At 39.6% G+C, this 22,687-nt stretch overlaps 1 protein-coding gene across 1 annotated transcript in view; it reads right to left on the bottom strand.

Moving 5' to 3' along the window:
• LOC107587099 (transcription factor COE3-like) overlaps positions 1 to 22,687 on the bottom strand; it is a 114,818-nt gene that overhangs the window by 18,265 nt on the left and 73,866 nt on the right. Inside the window, exons 8-12 of the mRNA XM_016274743.1 lie at positions 15,712 to 15,793; positions 15,512 to 15,629; positions 13,266 to 13,399; positions 12,500 to 12,626; positions 1,591 to 1,679 (exon numbers count right to left, since the gene is read on the bottom strand). Of these exons, the coding sequence (XP_016130229.1) occupies positions 1,591 to 1,679; positions 12,500 to 12,626; positions 13,266 to 13,399; positions 15,512 to 15,629; positions 15,712 to 15,793 (550 nt within the window). The remainder of the gene's footprint in view (positions 1 to 1,590; positions 1,680 to 12,499; positions 12,627 to 13,265; positions 13,400 to 15,511; positions 15,630 to 15,711; positions 15,794 to 22,687) is intronic.

Below are 22,687 nucleotides of genomic sequence, written 5' to 3'. Positions count from 1 at the left end.
TTCTGAGTTTATAAGACATGCCATAATCCAGGTGTCCGTTAAAGTGGATCTCACAGGTCGTTAACCTTATGGTAACCTGGGACTGCCTGTGAATGTGTGTCCCGAATGCCAGCGAGAAACACAGCTGCCTGCGGGACAGAGCAGCCTCCTGAATCACATCCATATTCCTGATCTATCTGGACAGAGAGGTGTGTGCTCATGGCCAAACCCAGGACTGGAAATGAAATTATATATAAGCCTGATACATGCCTGGCCCCAGCAAAGGTCGTCAGACAAACACAGCTGGGTTTCTAAATGCTGGGGCCATCACTGGCACACACACTGTGGATCTGATCAAGGATTTGGAAGGAGACAAGTATATGCTAAAACACAGTCAAACACATCTGTTATCCAAAAATAACTATATGTGTGTGTATATGTATGTATATATATATATATGTATGTATCATAATATCATAATATGTATGTATCATAATACATTTTGCACATATCATTAATATTACATATGTACACATCTGATACACAAAGATATAACAGTGATAAAAGGACAAATGAGGTTGTGCATGCACAGCTTGGAATAGTTATTTACAAAACTTTATTTATTTATTTATTTACTTTTTTGCATGCTCAATTACTTATTCATTCACTTAGTTATTTATTTACCTACTTTCTGCTTTATGTATTTACTTGGTTATTTATTTATAGGATTGTGTCAAAAAACCGAGGCACCAGGAACAGAAAAAAGATGGCGTGAAAAAAAAATCTGTCTACATTCTTATTGAGTTTTCCTCTTGAATGTATAAGTATATAAGAGGTGATAGCTGGCGGTCTCCCCTTGCCACGTATCGCAGCATCAAAGCGGCCAGACAATGTATGCTCACTATTAGTATCAATTTACAAATAAACTGCTTTTTTGGTGACTGGATCTCAGATGTCAGATTTTGATAAATGGTTTCAATTTGGCAGCTGTTTTAAAGTGTCAGTCCGCATCAGATCTGATCCCCTCCAACACCAGTGCCTTGCCCAAAAGAATCTCTCTCACTTAGCTTCCTGCCTTTTTAGGGGAAAATAATCTTTTCATACTAACCAGGCGGCAAACTGCCCAGGGCACCTGACGGCACACTGAGTTTTGCACACACGTGTTTTGTATTTATATGAATACTTTGATTTGTTGCTTGTTGCTGCCCCAAAGCTGCAATGTGCCACCAGCGTGCATAACAGTGCCGATCTAACCTCCATCTCACCCTCTCAAAGCCAGCATCACACAAACAGTTGCTTTTTCATTCACAAGCCAGTACGAGCTGCTCTTCTACGCTATCAAACAGAAGACCCTCAGGCTTTCAGAATCAAGGTTTGCTTCACAGACATAAGAAAACACACATCCTTTTCAGCAAGAACGGAGATGCAATGCCAAATCTGAGGCTGAAATATTCAACTCCCATCTAGCGAATGCTTTACACCCATTTTCAAATTTATGTCAAGCGTTTCTTTCAAATGTAGGAGAGCCTGTGTAAATCCAAAGCACGGCCAGGGAAAACAAAATGGGTGATTTTGAAAGCAGCGAAAGCATTTTCTGGTGACCACACTTACCTTAGGTAACCTCTCCGGGTCTCCAGGGTGACGAGGGATGACCTTTTGTAGCCTCTGGAAGCCGTAGTCTATGGTGGGTTCATTCAGAGCTGCGGGAGAAACCGAAAATAAGATGTTTATTTGATTTAATTGACTGCAGTTCTCTCAGAAACAGGCTGTTATGTCATCTTGTCCATTTCCCAGAGTTCTCTGCCATGGGGTTAAATATCAGCGTGTATCTGTGTAGGTTTCTCCCTGTATATTTGTTTTTACGTTTGTCCCTGTGGCATCAATCCAGGCCTCCCCCTGTGTGAATTTGTTTTATGAAGTGTTTAGTGAAGCCCTATGGCCTTCCTGTCCCTCTTTACATTTCTTTATTCACCAAACTCTAACCTTTCCTGCCTAATTCAATTCTTTTCTTCTCTCTCAACCCAGCTCACGTTTATTTCATTCTCTCGCCGCAAACAGCACCTCCGCATAGCCCCTCTTTCCCATCTCTGTCGCGATACGACGGCAGAAAGAAACACCCGGAAAGCAGTTAGGGAGATATTTCTCCATAATCAAGCCCATTAATCATAAAAGGCTGTCAAATTTGACTTTGGGGACAATTTGTCAGCCTTCTTGCCCGGTCCGCTTGTGTCACTGGTGCCTCTTGTATTCCGTAAGGATGATTGACAGTCCAAATGCTAGCGAGTAGAATACCTAGTTTGCACTAATATGCATAAGCGGTGCTTTCATGAATAAGAATAAGGTGGCTGCGCAGGAGCAGGGGCCTCTTTTCAAAGGGCCCGGTGCCGTTTGTCGTGCGCGGCAAATAGATGTTATTACCATTATAACAATATTTGTTTTCTTTCCTCGGGAATGGGTCTCAGCAAGCTGCTAAATCAAATTAGTTTGAGCCGGTTTCACGGCAAGGAGGAGAAAAGAGCTGGCTGAGTGACAGCGGTTGCTGAGGAGGGGGTGTGTGGGGGTCTTTGTGACTCAATGCCCCTGTGAAAGTGAGGGAACAGTCTCTGAGAAAGGCACAGTGGAAACGATCATGTTCCTTCTCCAAGTCAGGAGAACTGCGGTTTGATCAAACGGCAGTGTGATTAGACTCAGTAAGCGATCTACGTGCCATTGTTTTGTTTTGTTGTGTCGTTTTTGGACAGTCTTCTGTGCGCTAATCACCACCATCTGGATATAAGGTGTCAGGAAATAAGAGAGTAAGACAGAAGGAGAGATCTTGAAAGAACAAAAGATGAGGGAGGATAGAAGAAAGAAAGAATGAGATGAGAGAAAATGAACTAGATGCAGGAACATCGGAAGAAGAACATCCATAAGAGCAATTTCACAAAGCAATCCCATAAAACTTGCACTTTAATGAACCGTCGGACAGGGGACATGAGAGGGAGGGCTTTGTCTCTCTATCACACCCCCAAGAAATTAAGCCCATTACTTCTCTTATTAAAATCCCCCTGAACTTTGACCCCAGCGCCCCATTGGCTGCCTGCAGGGCCTCTGTCCTCTCAGCCAATCGATACGGCTGCCTCCCGTGGAGAAGTGGGAGTAATTGGAGAGTGTGTGCGTGCGGGCCGAACCCTGACCCCGCCTGCATTACACAGCCCATATGAAGATAGATTGCCTGATTTAGTGTAAACATATGCTGCAATTCTAGCCATCAGTGCCACTTTCTCCATCGTAATTTGTATTGATTTTTTTCTCCCTTCCTCTCAGCCATCCACGCGTCTTTGCTGTGCCTGACGCGCGATTGCGAAAAGGGAAAGATAATGCAGTTCGCTGAAGAGGTGGCGAGTGTATGTGTGTGTGTGTGTGTGTGTGTGTTGGAGGAGACGAATAGAGGGATGTATATTTATTATTAATTTAATAATCTCCTTATTGCAGGCGCTGTGGGGCTGCATATCTCTTTTCTCTCTCTCTCGTTCTCGTTTGAAGGTTATCACACTCTCCACTGAGATCTACTGATGCTAAATAGAAGGTTGCTATGGAGTGTGAGGTAACAGCGAAAGATTAATATGATTTCCTCTTTCAGATGTCCAGCGGGATGGGACAACACAATGAGCTGCCATAAACGAGACACAAAAAAGCATTTCCTCATCTGCTTGCATAACTACATCTATTACTGTCAAGCTTTTGATCATCAGCACTGCAGGGTCGAGTCTGAATCGTGTCCCCCATCATCATCGATGCACATCAGCAAAACCGTTGAGCGTCTGACCTCTGACATGCAGTTAACCTGCACGGCACACCTGCGTTTGTCTTCACATATGAGCTCGCCGGAGCGCTATCTATCTAGCAAATTAGAGGTAGTGCGTGAAACTCTAAAATCAATCCCAGCATACCTCTCTGTTCTTATTACACGCTCTGCAGAAGTCAGAGGTCAAATAGGGCTGACTGGGAAACCACTCAACACACACCAACTCATGATAGCCAGATCTAATGAGGGCAATGCTTACTAATAAAAGAAGGAGGGAAATAAAAGAGGAGAGGAAAGATATACAACAAGAATGAAAGAAAAAGCAGAGAATGTAAATGAATAATTGGCTCCACACACAACACATATGAATGTTGATTTGGGATTTGAATTGGAGTGACAAGAAAAGGAACTGCAATTCAAATTAATTCAACACATGTAATTCCTTGTACACAATTGTTAATTTATTCAGTTAAATTCATTAAGTTTATTATAAATATAGTAATTTATTATGTTTGTTCCATCCATCCATCATTCTATATATCTACATGTCTTCTCAGTCCATCATCCATCCATCGTTCCGTCATATTCATCCATTGTTCGTTCATTCGTACATTCCATCCATCCATCCATTATATTTAAAGCTTCAATGCTTTTTAAACATCTTTCTAAACTTTAAAATCCTTCTTTGTCAAGCAACATTTAAAATTTAGTCTCAAGATTAGCTTTTATACTTAAAATGTTCCTTTTTTTTCTTTGAATTTCCTTATTTAATTTCATTGCCTTACAATCAAATTCGAATTGCAATGCTGTATCCTGTATGCTACCTCAATTTAAATTCAAATTCAGGAATGTAATTGGAATTAAAGACTATTCTGAGTTCAAATTCAATTCCAATTCAGGACTGTAAAAACTATTCTGAATGGCACACAACCCTGCTCCACAACCTATCACAGCGCCTAATTTCCCAGCCCAGCCCCAATAACTTGTCTCCTGCCAACTGTATATACATTCAGTCTCTGCTTGTTTACATCCATGCTCTCCAATGGGCTTACATCTATTTACCCTCCTCTGTTTTTCTATTTACATTCTCTTGTTCCCACTTTCCAACCGCCCCCCCGGCTGATCATGTTTCGCCTCTCCCTGATGGCGTCTGTCTTTACAACACAGGGCTTTTTAGGTGCCATATCCATTCCCGTTCTCTCCGCCTTAGCCCCTGTGATGCAGCGATCGTAAGCGTAGTCATGCCCCCCTAGGCCACAATCGCAACTGCGTGTCTGCGTCATTCAGAGAGAGGCTATTTCAGCGGTCTCCCTCTAACGCAGACTGAACGATTTCAGATGGAGCCTTCGGCCCATCTAAAACACTTGATCAAACCCTGCTCTGTCCATGGGAAGCACATTGATGGAATGGGGAATTTGATGCGGGTTCGGATTCCGACGCAACATGCCTCAATTTCTCATTTTCATGTGCTACATGATTGATATGGGAGAGAATGGCTCCGAGCCGCTCTTTCACCTGCAGATGCGTATCTCGCACTTAGATTGCTCCGCTACTCTTTAGGGGGAAGACATTTACAGATGCGCAATGGGGCGACGTGAGAGGAAGCGATTTGTTTTCTTGTTCTACTCTGTCGCTGCGAGGTCGCCGTTCTGGCTTGTTAACAAACATCTGAAGACCCCCTGTTGCATGCCATCGATTTCAACATATCCATCTCCTCTTTGCCCTCGCGTCAAAAAGGTCGCGGCACATGGAAACGCCTTGCTCCGCAACTAACTGAAAAATCGGAATGTGCTTCTTCGCACCACTCAGAAGGAATAAAACAAGAATTGAGATTCAAAGTGCAAGTTCTGATCAATCATTACGGCCTGACTCCCCCATCCCTAACCCCTGCAACCCCCAAACACTCCTACCTCCTCCTCCTCCCTGGATCGATCCTCATAGAAATTTCATGAACTTTAAACTGTGATTGACAGTAGAGGCAGGGCGCGCAGGCTGCTTTAAAGTGGAGAGCCACCAGGGAAGATGAAGAGAAACCCACCCCAGCCTCTTCAAACACGCAGACAACACAGCTAAAAAACCACACACTTTTAATTACGGCTTGAACGTGCTTCGCTGTTATGGCAGCAATTAGGAAAGCTGAGCTAACCTCGGTTTACCCCTGTGTGACACCGCACTATGAAAAACTGTCTGGCTTTTTAGGGACAGATAATAATCAACAAATGATTCTCACTTTTGGTCAGACATCACATTAACGGAGCAAGATGTTCGGAAAGCACGTATGCTATATCACTTCACGGGTGTCTGTCATTGTATGCGGGACGTAAGATCAGTGGAATAAAAGAGGAGGTTGAGTATTTGATGAGCTGCTGAGGTCTTTTCTCCACCAAGGGAATGTGTCGTTCCTCTACAGAGCCGAGATTCATATCACTATCAAAGGAGTCACTTTTCTCTTAAAGAGGAGACCTGTGGAACCAATGTTGGATAATTAGTCATTTCATGGGGGGACACTTTAGGCTGTGACTCCAAAATAATAACAGGCTCCTCAGGTGGGGGAAGTATGGCTTTGAGGCACACTTCCTTGACGTGTCACTCAACTTAATCAAGGCACTACAGAGACAATTATCCAGCAGATGATTAACATATCTAGCCGGTAAGGCAAACGGATGCAAGTGGTAATCAGCATGGTTGCATCACTGCTCGGTCTCCGAGGAGAGGGAAAGAGAGAGAGATGGAGTAACGGAAGGAGCTCAGTGTTAATGTCACTTCCACTTCAGTCTTTCCACACTGGGAATGTTCGCTACATTCAAGTCACTGCACACATTTCCATATATCAGAGAGTTGGTGCTGTGTAGTTATTATAGGGCTGGGAATCGCCAGCTACCTCATGATATGATTGGAATACATAAATCATTATTCGATACATCAATATAGTTTTAATATCTCTTGGGCCTTATAGAGCCTCATAGACAGATGAAGAAAACTTTTGTCCATCAAAAATTCCATGAAATACCATTTTTAGTTTTTGACCAAAAGAAAAGTGGACAAACAGAAGTGGAAAATTTGATCTGAAACTGTATAATTTAAAATTCAGAAAAGCATATATAGAGTTATAGAAAAAAAATCCACTATTTAAAATTACTATTATTATTTTTAAATATTTCAATACAATTTTTTAAGATTATAATTAAGAATTATAATAATAATTAAAATAATAATTTTGCTGTTTTGGCCAAGAATTTTTATTTTGGTGCCTAGCCAACAAATGTTGTCACCCACACACATACTGTACAGGTGCATCTCAATAAATTAGAATGTCGTGGAAAAGTATTATGTGATTGTTTCAGCACACCCCTAAGATTTATGCAAATACAAAAACATAAATTTGTAAATACTCTTGACAAACTCTTGGCTTGCAGGAAAGAGAAAAGTTGTGATGTCTGCTTCTCTAACCTTTGAAATTTGACATTATATAAGCAGACAGGTTATGGATTCCTCTAAAAGGCTGTACTGGAGCTACTGTGAAAGTATCTCACCGATATACGCCACAGACAGGATACTGCTGACAGACCACCTCCTAGTGCGAGACTCTCGAACACATCGGCATCCAAGCTGTGAAACAACTGAACGAAATGATGACATCATGCCGGGTCCTGTTCTACGTGCTCGGCAGCCCCGCAGAGCTCATCCAGTGGAACGTTCCGCTAATGTGTTCCATCTGCCTGCACTGAGGATGAAAAGGTAACAAAGTGGCCCATTGTTCCACGGCCTGGGCAACAAGTGCACTGCTCCTGGTCCCTCTCCGAGCTCCGACTATGGGAGCGGTCTTTGAGAAACATCAGCCACCACATCCACAGAGCCTGTGCCATTAAGCTTTAGTGCCAGTTTTAAAGAGCTTATGTAGTGGATGGCGCCAGAACCTCTGGCTGATGTGAGAACACAGCGAGCAGGTTCCAAGACCAGCCCATGATTTTAAGTTGCATACCAGCTGGGTACTCCGTGGTTTTCCAATCAACTCCCCGGGCCTCAGGCTGCAGCAATTACATAGCTAGATTGAGAAAATCTTTGTTGTATGGCTTTGACATCCAATCCCACCCTTACAATGATTCCCGACATCTGTTCCAGCCTTACGTTCCTGCATTTCCTGAAGTCTCTTAGTCCCTTCCTCACATTGTTATGAACCTAAAGATATTCTGAAGAATGTTTGAACTGTTTTTGTCTGTACATGAAAATCAATGGGGTCAAAAACAACAACACTGCATCCGATTGACTTGCTTTGGTAGGGATGCAAAAACATGGACATGGTAGGAATGCAAGAAGAAATAAATGCAAATATTAGGGATGAACCAAAATTGTGGCCATGCACCGAAAATGACACAAAATACAATTTTCAGTTTTTGACCAAAAGTGTTACTTTAAAAGTCATTAAAATAAATGGAAACAATCAGTTTATAAGATAAAAATTTGTGCTGTCAAATGATTAATCGTGATTAATCACATCCAAAATAAAAGTTTTTGTTTACATAATATGTGTGTGTACTGTGTACAGTATATTTGTTATTTAAATATAAATACACACACATGCATATATATTTAAGAAAAAATTTGTTTATATATTAAATACATTTATATATTTATTATATGAATATAAATATATACATGTAAATACCTGTAAATATTTTCGAAATATATATACTGTATGTGTGTGTATTCATATATACATAATAAATATACACAGTACACACACACATATATTATGTAAACAAAAACTTTTATTTTGAATGTGATTAATCACGATTAATCGTTTGACAACACTAATCAAAATGTGTTTATATTACCCAAAATTCTTTGTTTTTGTGTCTACAGAGATCATTTTTGAGTAGGGCCTACATTTTCATTTTTGGGTAAACTATACAGTACCTTTAACAGTAACTCAATATAATCTGAAGTAAGCTCTGAAAAGTTTCATAGTACATTAGCTTCTGGCAATTGTATAATCTATACACATGTGCGCTTAGAGCCACCAAAAACATATACACCCTACCTTCCTAAACCTTTGGGACTGCGCCAGCCTAGTCGACAACCCTATGACAGCCATTAGCATCACAAAACAACCCCTTTTCTACAATTTATGCTTAAACAAACCAAAATGCAGTACTGGAAATGGGTTGAGCAGGTGGTCGGGGAGGATGCTCACCCTGCCCCTGCCCATTTTGTAACCCAGCACCCTATTTAAGCAACCCTGAGCCTTTTAAACAAAAGGTCTCACCCAGCAAAGATGCTACAGCTCTTGTTTGCAATGCCAAAGGCTGTCAGCCTGGAAGGCATCAGGCATGTTCTGACAGGCACATTGGTGCCCAGGAGAGCAATGCTCTTCATATTAACAGTCCCGCACCTCCAGTATCCTCTCAGCCTCTGTTTCTAGGATATTGTGCAATTGCTTGGAATGCATGCAGCACCGCTAAGGGAATATAAGCCCTCCCCTTTCAGGAAGTGGAGAGGATGTTTCAGAAACAAGTTTTATTTCTGCTGGATCTTCTTGACTGAGGCAATCAAACAAAACACTATACCCAAAAGGCCAAGTAAAATGCTGACTTTTGATGCCCCAAATACAGCTCGAATGCTTGCAAACCAGAGGCACGGTTTGCTGGCGTTCGGCTGTATCATACTGAATACATTACTTCTGGTCACATGTATTATTATTATGATTATAATGACAGAGGCAGTAAGTTACAGGCGATTGGGAGGGTTGTGTTAGCGTAGGCTGGATCCATGCCGCCAGTCTCAGAGCTTGTAATGTATAGATCAATGTGGCCGTAGGGGAAAGAGGATCAATGGCTGTTGAGTTATTGCAGTATTTGGCTACTGATTTTAGAGAGCTGTGTTTTCCCAGGAAAGTCAATACCCTTAGGCTCTTCACACTCATCTCACCCTCCTTCCTCTAACCCAACACCTGGGGAGTCTTAACCCCCTGAGAGACAGAGAGAGAGAGAGAAAGAGACAAGAGTTGGTGGACTGAAGGACTTAATGATGCATGCAGGCAGAAGGGAGAACTAACAGAATAAGAGTGAAGATCTCTCCAAAGGGAGTGCGGGAGAGAAAATGTGAGAAAGCAACAGAGCCGTAATAGTTATCAGGTACCAGCTGCAACACTGAAAGCGAGAATGGACTTAACATTCTGCAAATCTAACAAGATGTCCTAACTAGCCCATGCCACATGTGAAATGTTTTCAGGGAATTTGGACAGAGCCAGTCTTTGACATTTCCCTGTAGTGCTAGGAATGGTAAAAGCCACAGCCAGCAGGTGCAGAGCAGACTTCTGTGATATTTAGTCTTTTTAATTTACAATTCAATATCATAATTTCAATTGAATTTGAATAAAAATAGCAAACAAGATGCAGAATTGAAATTTAAATAAACTGCAATAAATGATTAAATCACAAAACATAAAAATATATAATATAAAAATATGCCTTTACATATGAAATTATAAAGCTGTACATTATTTAATTTTATAGTTAATATTTTTTATTTTAATATAATCAATATATAATCATAGTAAATATATCATTTATTTTTTCATTAAAAAAATTTTAATAAATTTTTTTTTATTAAAATTGTATGGATTTTTTTGAATGTCTATTAATTGGAAAGTAAATTCCTTTTCCTCTCATTACAATTCAAATTCCAATATAACATTGTGTAGGGCATAATCAATTAAAATTTAAATTAAAAACTTCCATCAAAACAAAAACGAATACATTTATTCACTCACAACGTTTCAATCCATAACCTTTATCAGGCCTTCATGTCATGGACTGAAACGTTGTGAGTGAATCAATTTATATTTTGATACATTTGCAAGTGCAGATAGTGTGCGGGATCAATTCTTTTTTGTTTTGAAGTTGGACCTGTTTTTTGTTCATTTTTCCTACGCACCTATCGAGGTGTGCAAGGGTAACTGTTGTTAAATAAAAATTCCATGCAACAAAATATTAACTGAAAAATTTAATTGAATTCTGAATTTTACTAAACCTTGAAGAAATATTCCTCTAACAGCCCCAGATGCTTCAGTTTGAAGACTGTGAGATCACTTCCTGTGATGGCAGTGTTAACGGCAGTGATATCGGAGAAGACATGCTTTGAACACTGCTGCTCTGGCTTTCCACACCAGCACAGATAAGACAGTCAACCTATAATCAGTGGAATGGGCACATTGACCGTCTTTGATGCATTTCTGGGGTCCATTACTGCTAATGAAAGGCAGATAAAAGGAATATGATAAAAATAATTTGTGTCTGCACAGAGATGCCAGTTTCCTTCGCCAATGTACATATCCCCCTCCCATTCCCTACGGCCTGAACGCTTAATTTCTGATGACCTAAATGTATCTCTTTCAAAATATTCAAACTGGCTTGTGTTCATCTGGAAGTGTCTGACGATAAGGAGTGAACTTTTTTTTTTCGAGCTGGAATGCAGTGTAAAGTTGAGCTCACTGGGGCTTATGGGAAGTCTCTGGTGGAAAAGACATCACTGAGGTTAGATGCACTCTCATTCCTCTTCAATTATTCGCAGTCGGCCTATTCAGTATTTAAAAGCCCGCTTCATTTCACATTCATGAATATCACACATCTCTGGCACAGTAAATAAGTTGCTGGATATACGACAGTGAATCCACAAACTAAAATATGAATGCGTGAATCTAATTTGTAGCGTACAATGAAAATGATTTTGAGAAACAGAAAGAGTTGGCATACAGTCTCCAAACTGTATCCTTATAGGAACTGCTATATTAAAAAAAAAAAAATATATATATATATATATATACATGTATTCATTTTATATTACATATTTAATAATAAAGATAAAGTAAATATAAAATATAAACAATTTTATATGAATATATTCTCTTTGTCCTCTATCTTCTATGACCTTTCATTCACTTTTGTCTCTGCATTCTGATTCAGAGATATTCTACAGGTCCTGTTTCATTCATCCTTACAATTTGCAACACGCTTCCTTCGCGCTGAGAATATTCTTTTGAACTTTAAGAAAAATTCAAGCTATTCACAATGCAGGATTCATAAAAGCGACGTGGCGTACAGCTGTCAGTCAAATCATCTTGTCGGTCCGAGCAGACATTAGCATTGCAAAGGAACGGTCGAAGGTAAGACAGGGCCGTCCTGTCCATTGTAAAGTTGTCTCTTTTTGCTGCTTACATGGCAAATGCATCTGAATGAGAGGTGCTTTGAACAAAGAATGAGGGAAACACACTGAGATAAAGCTGATGTATAACAGAAAGCCTGAACACGGGCCTCTTTTTCTTTCTCTTTTATGACCGTCGCTGTGACATTTTCTTATCACACCAAACAGTCCTAGATCTGACCTTTCGCCTACTTTGACTGGCATCTGGATTATTCTGATGGAATAATCGGTGTATGAAAAGCAACGATTTGACTAAATGATACTCGTCCTGCCCATTGGACACAGGAGAACAGACATCAGCCAAAAGACACGACCGCTAGTGTGGAGTCAGAAATGACCTGCTAACAGTATGCCATCTTGGGAAAGCGTCTTTATGGACTGCAAATACTATTTTAAGATAACAAAGGCAGGCATTTGATAAAATGGACAAAGAAGACATGCAAAGATCGACCTCTGAGAAAGATGACAGAAATATATTCTGATGCTGGTGATGGTGGCAAGGGCTCCAGGCAGTTGCAAAGTGTTGTATACCTGTGTAGACGAAACGTCCCGGAGCTCCTTTGCAGAACTGCTTGGACTTGTAGGAGAGTGTGACCTCCACGACCCCAGGGATGTGTCTAGGGGGCGTCTGCACCCGGATAGCGTGAGGTGTGATGAGCTAGAAGCCATCAGAGCACACGTTCAGTGGTCAGCACTCAATACACAAGCACTGTCTCCAATGTAAACACAGTTAATGCTGAAGCTAAAGAGTGATTCATTACTCAAAGGACACAGTTATAGATTTATTATAGATTTTTATAGATTTAGCCATATACTGTAATAGGATCTGTTATGTTATGATGTCTTGTTTGTCTCTAAAAATGTCTCAATTTTTTTTGTTTGGTAACATTAAATTACAGAGCTTTCAAGTTATTTGAACTCATTCGATTTATCCAAAACAAAGAGATGGCACTGTATTCTTTTGAAGAAATATTTCAAAAATAATAAATATTTAAACAATTATTATTTTTAACGATTTTATTAGTAAAATAATTTGGCTTTTAGAAAAGAAAAGAAAAGAAAAGAAAAGAAAAGAAAAGTATGAAAGGTTTGGTAAAAAAAAGTAATATATTTTAAGGATAATATTTAAAATATATATTTTTTTATATTACTAATTGCGTTTATATTAGTAAAATAAATTGGCTATTTAAAATAAAAATAATAATATAATAAAAAATATATATATATAATATAATTAAAATATAATTATATAAAATATAATAATAATAATAATACAAAATATTCTTTAAAAACCTACTTCACTCCAAACTAGCATTGTGCCGAAGACCACTTGTAAACCGTCAAAGAAGTTGTCCCCAATGATGATGACGGTGGCCCCCCCAGTCGTCCATCCTTCACTGGGACTGATGGCCTTAATGCATGGAGTGGCTGCTTCGGAAAACAAGATCACAACACAAGCACAGATTTAGAGCGGGTCAGTGTCAACGTTCACACAACTTTTGAGAAATGTTATCATTAAACTAATTGGCATTTACCAGTGTTTTACTCTACTCTCCAAATGCAAATGAAAAAAAATGAAAAACAGGAAGTCTGATGGCTGTAAAAGCTCATTTGATTTTTTTTTCTTTGGTGTCTGTGCATCACTCAGCTCAATAAAACCATTAAGTTTTTTTTTGGTCTTTTATCGTAAATCCGTCTTTGAGCCGGCGGTATGGAGACAGACAGGCTGACTGAACGACTGGCCCAGTCTCCACTGGCTATGGACAGGAATTGATTGGTCGCAGCTCGGTGAGCTAACAGGCAAACTGAGGGGCTCTTGGTGCAACTTCAGACCACATTACTGCATATAGTGCTGTACACCAGCGGCCACTTTCCTTCAACATCAACATGGGAATGCAAAGTTCCCAACCTTTTGACTTTAAATCACTTCTGATTGCTTTTGAAAGTTCTCTTTGTTGCACAAGTGAACATCTCTGGAAATGTTGATACCTGTGAATAGATGAAAGTAAACAAGCATTGGGCGTGATTTGCATTCACCTGTTGGGGTGTAATGGAACAGCTGTTCTCTTTTACAATATCTGCATGCGTATTCTAGTGCGTTCAAGATGAAAGCCTGCCCATCTCCCACAATGCACTGCCATCAGTGACTTCCTCTTCATGTGTTGGTCTTTGGAGAATTACAGAAGAGTCTTACTAAAAGTAGAGCAGCGACTTTCCTTTTCCTCGATTGGGACACAGGAGTGCCGGTGATTCCACAGTGATGGTTTTCACACAAAACAGTCACAGAGCTAATAACACAATTTCCCACATACAGGGACTGTCCTGAGTTCAGCTGGGAGGTGAATCTCTACGCACACTTTCAGCATTTCATATCAAAGCGACATTACCCAATGCAGCCCCTTCAGATAGTCAGATGTGAGGTTACCTGTACTCTGAGAACTAGGTGAGGAAGTAGAAAGTAGCACTAACAAGTTTGGACTTTTTCTTCATTATAATAAATACGTTTTGAATGTCAAACTTATACTCGCATTCAAACATCTGGGTTCGGTACAATTTTCTGATGCATTCAAAACAAGTAAAAATGCTCACCAAGGCTGCAATTATTTAATCAAAAACACAGTAAAAATAGTGATATTTTAAAACATTATTACAATTCAAAATAACCATTTTCTATTTTAATATATATATATATATATTTTTTTTTAAATTCTGTTAGCAAAGCTGAATTTTCAGCATCATTGCTCCAGTCTTCAGTGTCACATGATCCTTCAGAAATCATTCTAATATTGCTGCTCATCTTATGTTAAAAAGAGCTGTGTTGCTTATTTTTTTTGGAGAAACCATTATACACCGTGGATTCTTTGATAAGCAAAGTTTAAAAAGCATTTATTTGAAATAGAAATCACTATAATCTCTTTGCTGTTACTTTTGATCATTTTAATGAATCCTTGCTGAATAAAAGTATCAATTTCCTAAAAACATCTTACTAACCCCAAACTTTTGAACAGAAGTGTATATAAGACACAGTAATATTATTTGATGGATTTAACATAAATGTGACCCTGGACCACAAAACCAGTCATAAGGGTCAAATTTTCGAAATTGAGATTTATACATCAACTGAATGCTGAAACTGAATAAATAACTTTCCATTGATGTACGGTTTGTTAGGATAGGACAATATTTGTCTGAGATACAACTATCTGAAAATCTGGAATCTGAGGGAGCAAAAAAATCTAAATATTGAGAAAATCGCCTTTAAAGTTGTCCAAATTAAGTCCTTAGCAATGTATATTACTAATCACAAATTAAGTTTTGATATATTTACGGTAGGAAATTTACAAACTATCTTCATGGAGCATGATCTTTACTTAATATCCCAATGATTTTTGGCATAAAAGAAAAATCGATAATTTTGACCCATACAATGTATTGTTGGCTATTGCTACAAATATACCCATTAAGACTGGTTTTGTGGTCCAGGGTCACAAATAACATCACAGGAAGCAAAATGTGCATATTTTAGTGAAGTTCACATCTTACCTTCAGAAGGGTCCAGGCGTCGTGCCCTCCGCCCATGTTTGGAGTTGTTGTGGACGAACATGTTATCGGACACGGCCAGGACATGGCCGTCCACATTCACTGTGGTGGACACCACCACCTATGGAGACACCAAAGCGTTTTTACAACCTGTTTGTGTGCATGTAAAATAAAAATTTTTGTCTGTTCATGTGTATTCTCACCTGAAATCGCCTCATGTCTCTGGGATTCCCTGCATTTTTCAAACAGTTCTGATTACACTTGAGAAAGAATTTCAGGAAAAATCTGCAAAAGAAAGACAGAAACACTTTTAAGCGACTCGAACACAACGAAAACACTCAAGGACAGCATCCATATATAAACAGCCGCCAATGAGTGATTTAGCCCACTTTTGAAGACACTCTGTGTAGACGTATAATATGCAATTAGAGTTGAAGTTTGATTTTTCTTCCTTTATAATGAAGACCAACTCTAGATTTGTTGATTTACTCGTATTTTTACCTCAGCCTGGCGCTATTGATCGGGAATGGATATCAATGAAGATGAGCCGTAATAGCCTCCGCTGCTGGAGGCGGGCTCCAGTATGAAATGGATTGCAGTTTTAATGCATTTCCCCTGGCTGGCAATCTCTATGCATTCATCTCCAGGACCATAAGCCCCACTATTTTGATGGAGTGCTTTCCTTTTAATTGCCACATTATCACAATAATAATCCGGGCAGTTAACAACCAGCAAGGTCGCAGACAGCCATGTCACATTAACCACAGGATAACCTCCGCCGCTGCCGCCCCACGGAGCACACGGAGAGAAGAATGCTGGGAGAAAAAGCGGCGAGAGAAGCCCTGTCTGCTATATAAATGGCCGGCATCTGCAGACGCCATTGATTTCTCCCTAATAAGACAGTAACAATATCTTTAAAAACACACGGTGCTAACTCAAGCGATTTTTAGAACCTCACTTTACCGCATGACATAATCACCATACATACTTTAACCCCATCAGCGCTCTTACGGAGAGATAGATAGGAAAGAGAGAAATCCGGCAAGAAAGATGGAGAGAAAGGGAGAAAGCCTGCTCTCTTTAGCTGGTATCGACTGATACTTGATCTGGGTTGCTCTGTTGGCTGCTAATGCCCTTTATGGCCATGGAATACAATAATATGGGGAACCCATCCCTGAGCTCCATTCATATGATATTGGAGTCCTTGGAAGGAGAGATATGGATCAATAAGGATTGAATTAAAACACAGCAGGAGACAAGGGCTGTAAGTGAAGCTCTTCTCAGATATTAGAGGAGTACTGTGTTTATACACCGCCCCAGTCACCATCTGAAAGTAGAGAATCCTGCCTGAATCGTGGGCTCAAACCCGTCCCGCTTTGGTGGTTCTGGAACAGAGTGGTGAAACACAGAAGAGAAGAGAGGGAGAGAGAGAGAGAGAGAGAGAGATGAGGGCATGGAGGGGGAGAAAGAAGCATGTGACTGGAGAGAGTCTCGTAGGTCTAGACTTCTCCATCTGCCACTGGGCAGGAGTTGACAGGGAATGTGAGATTCCAGGTCTCATTCTGGAAAAGCGGCAACACTTCAAAGCAGGTTGGCTCCCTTCGGATCGGGGCAGGACCAGCCCAGTGTTTGGAAGTGTGCGGGATGAGAGGGGAAGTGCTGCTTTTAGATGACAAGGCTCGGGGTGGAATGGGGATCTCAGACAGGAAAATGGGGGCGTGTGGAAAGACACGAGCAGGGCAGATTCTGAAGGAGTCCAGTGTAACCAGCAGACTTAAAAGGAATATTCTGGGTTAAATGCAATTTAAGCTGTATCAACAGCAAGTTTGACTGCTGTTCATAACCACATAAAATATTTAGACTAAAATCAAGAAATGCACAGAAATGCATGTTTATGGGGCAATTTTTCTATGCTCACCCTATAGATGCTGCAATTCTCAAATATATTGCAACGATAAAAATAAATGTCATTGTGCTGAGTAAATATTACAATTATATACAAAAAATATATGGTATATTTATGTTTATGTATATTTATAATTATATTTGAGAAATTCTATTATACAGGCATAAGGCATATCAGCATTAGAGCGGCCATTGGACTATTGAAAATAAATAATTAAAAGACATTATCCTTGCTAATTAGCACAGAATGACAGAATGAAAGCAACAAAAAAAAAGAATCGCATATACAATAATCGTATCATATCATTGTCACTTTCAGAAATACAGAGCGTTTTCATTTCCAAGTGTGGATACATGTCATCCTGAAGTCCCCTCGAGGCCTTTGCAATGACTGATATTGTACCTGTGATACAAAGACCCCAGTATGAAATGGACAGACGGGTATAGGAAAAGACAGAATGACAGAACAGGCGAAATTGAGGTGTGGACAGAGAAAGACTGAGAGAGAAGGGAAAGACTAACTCTCACGCTGAACCTCTCCCTCCCCATCTAAAACTTATTAAAACAACATAAATAATTAATAACCTAGAGCCAGGGCTCGGTTATTAGTCTCAGCATTTCTTTTTCTCCATTCTTCTCTCTGTCTCTCTTTCTGTCTTTTGCTGCCTCACTCTCTTTCTGCTCTTAAAAAAGTGGGTAAAGATAATGAGGGAGTTGGCATCTCTGTTGTAAGCCGTCACCTCATTACGCTGGCCAGCAATCAATTACAGAGGGATGTGTGGCCCTGTCAGTTCATAATGTGCCTCCAACTCCGAGTCAGGAATTATTGCTGGTCTACAGCACCCTCTCCACTTCTCTCTCTCCATCCGTCTATCTCTAACTCGAGGAACAGGCGAGGAAGGGGCTCTAGGGCCGAAAAGAGACCAGAAGGGCTGGTCGAGTAGGCATCAGGCTGTGAAGGCCAGGGCCTCTCATCTGTAGCTCTGAGAATTGACAGTAGCTGTGTGAGAACACCTGGCTATTTACAAGTCTTCAATACATGCAGAAAGGGAGTTTGTGTTGTTTTATGGGTGATGCTGGTGAACAAATGGTATGTTTGGTATATTTTAGTTGCTCTGATGGACAAAACCTGAGAACTTGTGAATAAAAAAAGAGCAAAGTGTAAAATCTGAGCAAAATTATTCTGCAATTAGAAGTCCCAGAAGAAAATTGTTACGCTTTTAAAGCTCAGGACACCTAATGGGTTTTGCATTTATGTTTCAGTGAAGTGTCAACTTTGTCTCTCCTAAAATTCCATAGGAGAAATAAAAACACATTAATGAAATGAGACACAGTATGAGTATAGAGGTATAAAATTACTGTGGGTATACAGCTCAGATAATCTGGTCTCTGAAGAATTTGACGAGTTCACATGGAGATTTCAAACTTTTTACTGCAGACTTTGGTGTCTTAGCAAATCTGAGCACAGTTTGAGATATTGTTGAGATCTTTTCAGAAACTCTAGAGGAGACAAGTGGGAGATTATTATTGCCACAGGAGAAAAATCTGAAAATATATATTTAAAAAAAGGATATTAAAAGGATAGTTCATCCAAAAAAATTAAATTTCTGTCATTTTGAAGAATGTTTCAACTGTTTTAAGTTATAGGGGTCCAAAATGACATTCGAACCCAGTGACTTTCACAATACAGTATGGACAAAAAACAAAAACAAAAATTCTCCAAAATATCTTCTTTTGTGTTCCACAGAAGAAAAAAAGTCAAACAAGTTTGAAATGACAAGGGGATGAGTAAATGTTTTGGAGGTGAAATATCCCCTTAAATAACTTTTTCTCCACACTGAAAAACATTTGGTATAGGATTTACTTTGAAACAGTTTTGACCCAGAAACTGCTAGTAACTTTCACAAACAATTGCAAAGAAACGGAAAGTAACACAGAATTAAACATACAATTTTGAAGTAGAAATAACAAAATTTTGCTTTCTTGTAAAGCATACTACAATAATCTGTTTTATTTATAACTTCAAAAAAAAAATTTACAGTGCAGACACACTTTCCAAGAATAAGTGACTATAATTATAGTTCAGAATACATCTTGTTGAAACAGTCTTACACACATGCACACACAAAAATCCTCACGTGATGTGTGAAAAAGAGCATCTCTGTCTGCTCACCCATCATCTCACATACACATACGCACATCCCTGGAGTCTCTCACTTATTACGTTAGGCAAGAAGAAGAAGAAGAAAAAAATCAATATTTCAGATGAGGTATTTTTAAAAGCTGCCATGGCTCCAATTCTCGGCCACTGTTTGCTGCGACTACTCATTGCTTTCTATGAAAAGATGCTCTTTCTTTGGGACGCTTAAGACAGTCTCTGCATTAGATTTGCATGCTGCTTTTTGTCCCATTCCCAATGTTTGGTTCTCTCAACACACTGACTGACATCCATTTAACTCACTGTCTCGGAAAAGGTGGAATCAAAGCACAACCATTTGACTGCGCTTGCTCTGTCTAGCCCTCTGAACGGCCTGGTTGTAGCTGACGGCATGTGTAATTATTTTAAAGCCATGTAATAGAATTTCTGGCAATAATTTAGTGCAGTCCAAGAATTTATTTTGTATAATAGCAAAGAGAACATTCCGGAAGCGAACTAGAGGTTATAATATAATTTTACCGACTTTGTCCTAAATTCAGAATCGTTTTAATTAATGAGGACAGGATTATATTAACAATAAAGGTGTACAAAAAAAGGCAAGGTGTGGATGTGCGCGCAAGAGAGAGTGAGGGAGACTGGGCCCCTCCTTTGCTCTCCTACACGTCATCAATTATTCACTAGCCAAGATGGCAATTACAGGACCGTGTACAATCAGACTAAATATTTAATAAGGCACTCAAACAGTCTCTAGAACGGATCTTTGTCTCTCTCTCCTCAGTCTCATCCTTTACACTGCATCTACCGTCCGCTCCCCTGGCCTCTTACCTTTGTTATGAGTACAAAAACAGTTTATACAGCTCACAGACTCATGCACGTATTAGAGATGAGCATTTCCTCTGCGTTTCATTTGAATGAATAGATAAAATATATATTGTATGCATCTGGGGAGTTTGTAAAACATGAAGGGAACATTAGGGAATTTATGTGGATTTTTAAGAATAGGAAAATCATCTGCCTGTTAAAAGGCAGATTAAAGAGATAGTTCACCCAGAATACAAAATTCTGTCATCATTTACTCACTCTTATTCCATTTTTTCTGTGTAACACAAAGAAGACATTCTGAAGAACTGTTTTTTTATATTTAATGAAGGTCAATGTGTTCAGCACATTAACTTTGAACCTCACTGACTCATTATATGGACAAAACCAAACAAACACTGAGACAAAAAACAAAAATAATTTTGTATTCCACATAAGAAAGTCATAGAGGTTTAGAAGGACATGAGTAAATAATGACAGAATTTTAATTTCTGTGAGAAATTCAAATGTCCCCTTAAATAATATTTTTAATCTATTTTAAAAAAATGACCATTTAAAAGTTTGTGGTCAGAAAGATTTTTTAAATAAATTGATTCTTTTATTTAGCATGGAACCATTTGATCAAAAAAAGTTAATAAATGCTGTTCTTTTGAACTTTGTATTCATTAAAGACTACTAGAAAAATTGTATCACCGTTTCCCTCAAAAATATCAAGCACAACTGTCTCATAACTATCTCATAACAAAGTGCTGAATTGCTAGAGACAAAGATGGGAAAATGAATCTATGACTTCACCATCTGCACTCTGGGAAAAAGGGAAAGAAGGAGGTACAGACAGAGTGATAAGAAATGAGAAGATCCTGCAAAAACCCTGATGGTGGGATGTTTGTTTGGATCAGTGAACAGTGTCCTTGTGTCTGTTTGTACTTAACGGCAAAGACAGAAGATGAAGCAACTCAAATCACACTCACACAATCACTCCTCCCTTGCGATCAGATTTCCTCAAGACCCTCCTAAGCATTATTTTGGCCTCTGTTGCTATGGCAAACTACATATTTGTAACTCCAATTGAAATCAATCCATGACATAATGCAGTAATGAGAGAGCGCGTAAAACACGTGAGCGCAGCTGACCTCACAAGGGAGGAATGGATCAGAAATTACTGCAAGCTGCACTTCCTGAACAGAGCACAGTCACTTATTACGCCCATAAACGAAACCCCAGAAACCTGCCACACTTTCACACGGCCCATTATGTGAACAGAAACCACATTTCCTTGTGAAGTCTGAATCATTATACTCAGCCCAATAAATATATATATATATTTTGTGAAACAACATACTCCTTAATTGACTGTCAAATGTCAAAAGCGACTTTGTACAGACTGCAGGGAACCATAAGTAGATCTTACACATGATTTGGTCACCATCTGATGTCCCAGGCAGCCTTATGGGAAGGACTGGGTGAATGTCACGATAATATTTTTCTCTACATGGAGATCAAACGGTTGGACTTGACAGTAGATCAGCAGGAGAGACGACACAGTGTGTTGTGCTCTGAGAACAATGTGTCATTTGTATGGGAAGCCAAACGACCCAAATGTGGGACGAAACGGCGCGGTATTCAAGTGTTCGCGCCGCGCTGACCTGTCATAGGCGCGGCTCAATGGACCGAGCGGCGCGACCGCAGAGAGGACGTGTTTACTAGTGCCACCGAGCTGACAGCGCGGCGCGGATGAGTTACAAAAGCTCAGCACGAACATTACTCTTCTTCTTCTTCATGTTTTAAGGCAGGTGGAATCCAACGTTAAGGTGCATTACCGCCACCTACTGTGCGAACATTACTCTCCGAATTTTTTTCCTGCACATAACATAATGAAGATCAGTATTAAGTTATTACATTTCTTTTGCTAACCTTTCTACTACATGTAAACAGTTGTACTTTGAAAAACTGCAAATATAAATGCGCTGTCGAGTCGGTCGCGCCGCTCGGTCCATTGAGCCGCGCCTATGACAGGTCAGCGCGGCGCGAACACTTGAATACCGCGCCGTTTCGTCCCACATTTGGGTTGTTTGGCTTCCCATACAATGTGTCATTTGTGAGAGTCTGAGACCCGATTTAGACTGAGAAATCAAGTTACTTATGGGTTAAAGAGATTCTAATGCTTTAAAAAGTAATGCTTATTACAATCTGTAATCACTTTTAAAAATAGCAATTGAAGAGGAAAAAGAAAATAATTGGTGAGAAAGAGGATCCAACCTGTGTTTCCCAAGAAAGCACATGCATATATATGAAAA

Source organism: Sinocyclocheilus grahami, unplaced genomic scaffold (assembly GCF_001515645.1).
Source record: "Sinocyclocheilus grahami isolate Dianchi unplaced genomic scaffold, SAMN03320097.WGS_v1.1 scaffold89.1, whole genome shotgun sequence".
Lineage (NCBI taxonomy): Eukaryota > Metazoa > Chordata > Actinopteri > Cypriniformes > Cyprinidae > Sinocyclocheilus > Sinocyclocheilus grahami.
This window is presented reverse-complemented; position numbering and strand designations above follow the sequence as displayed.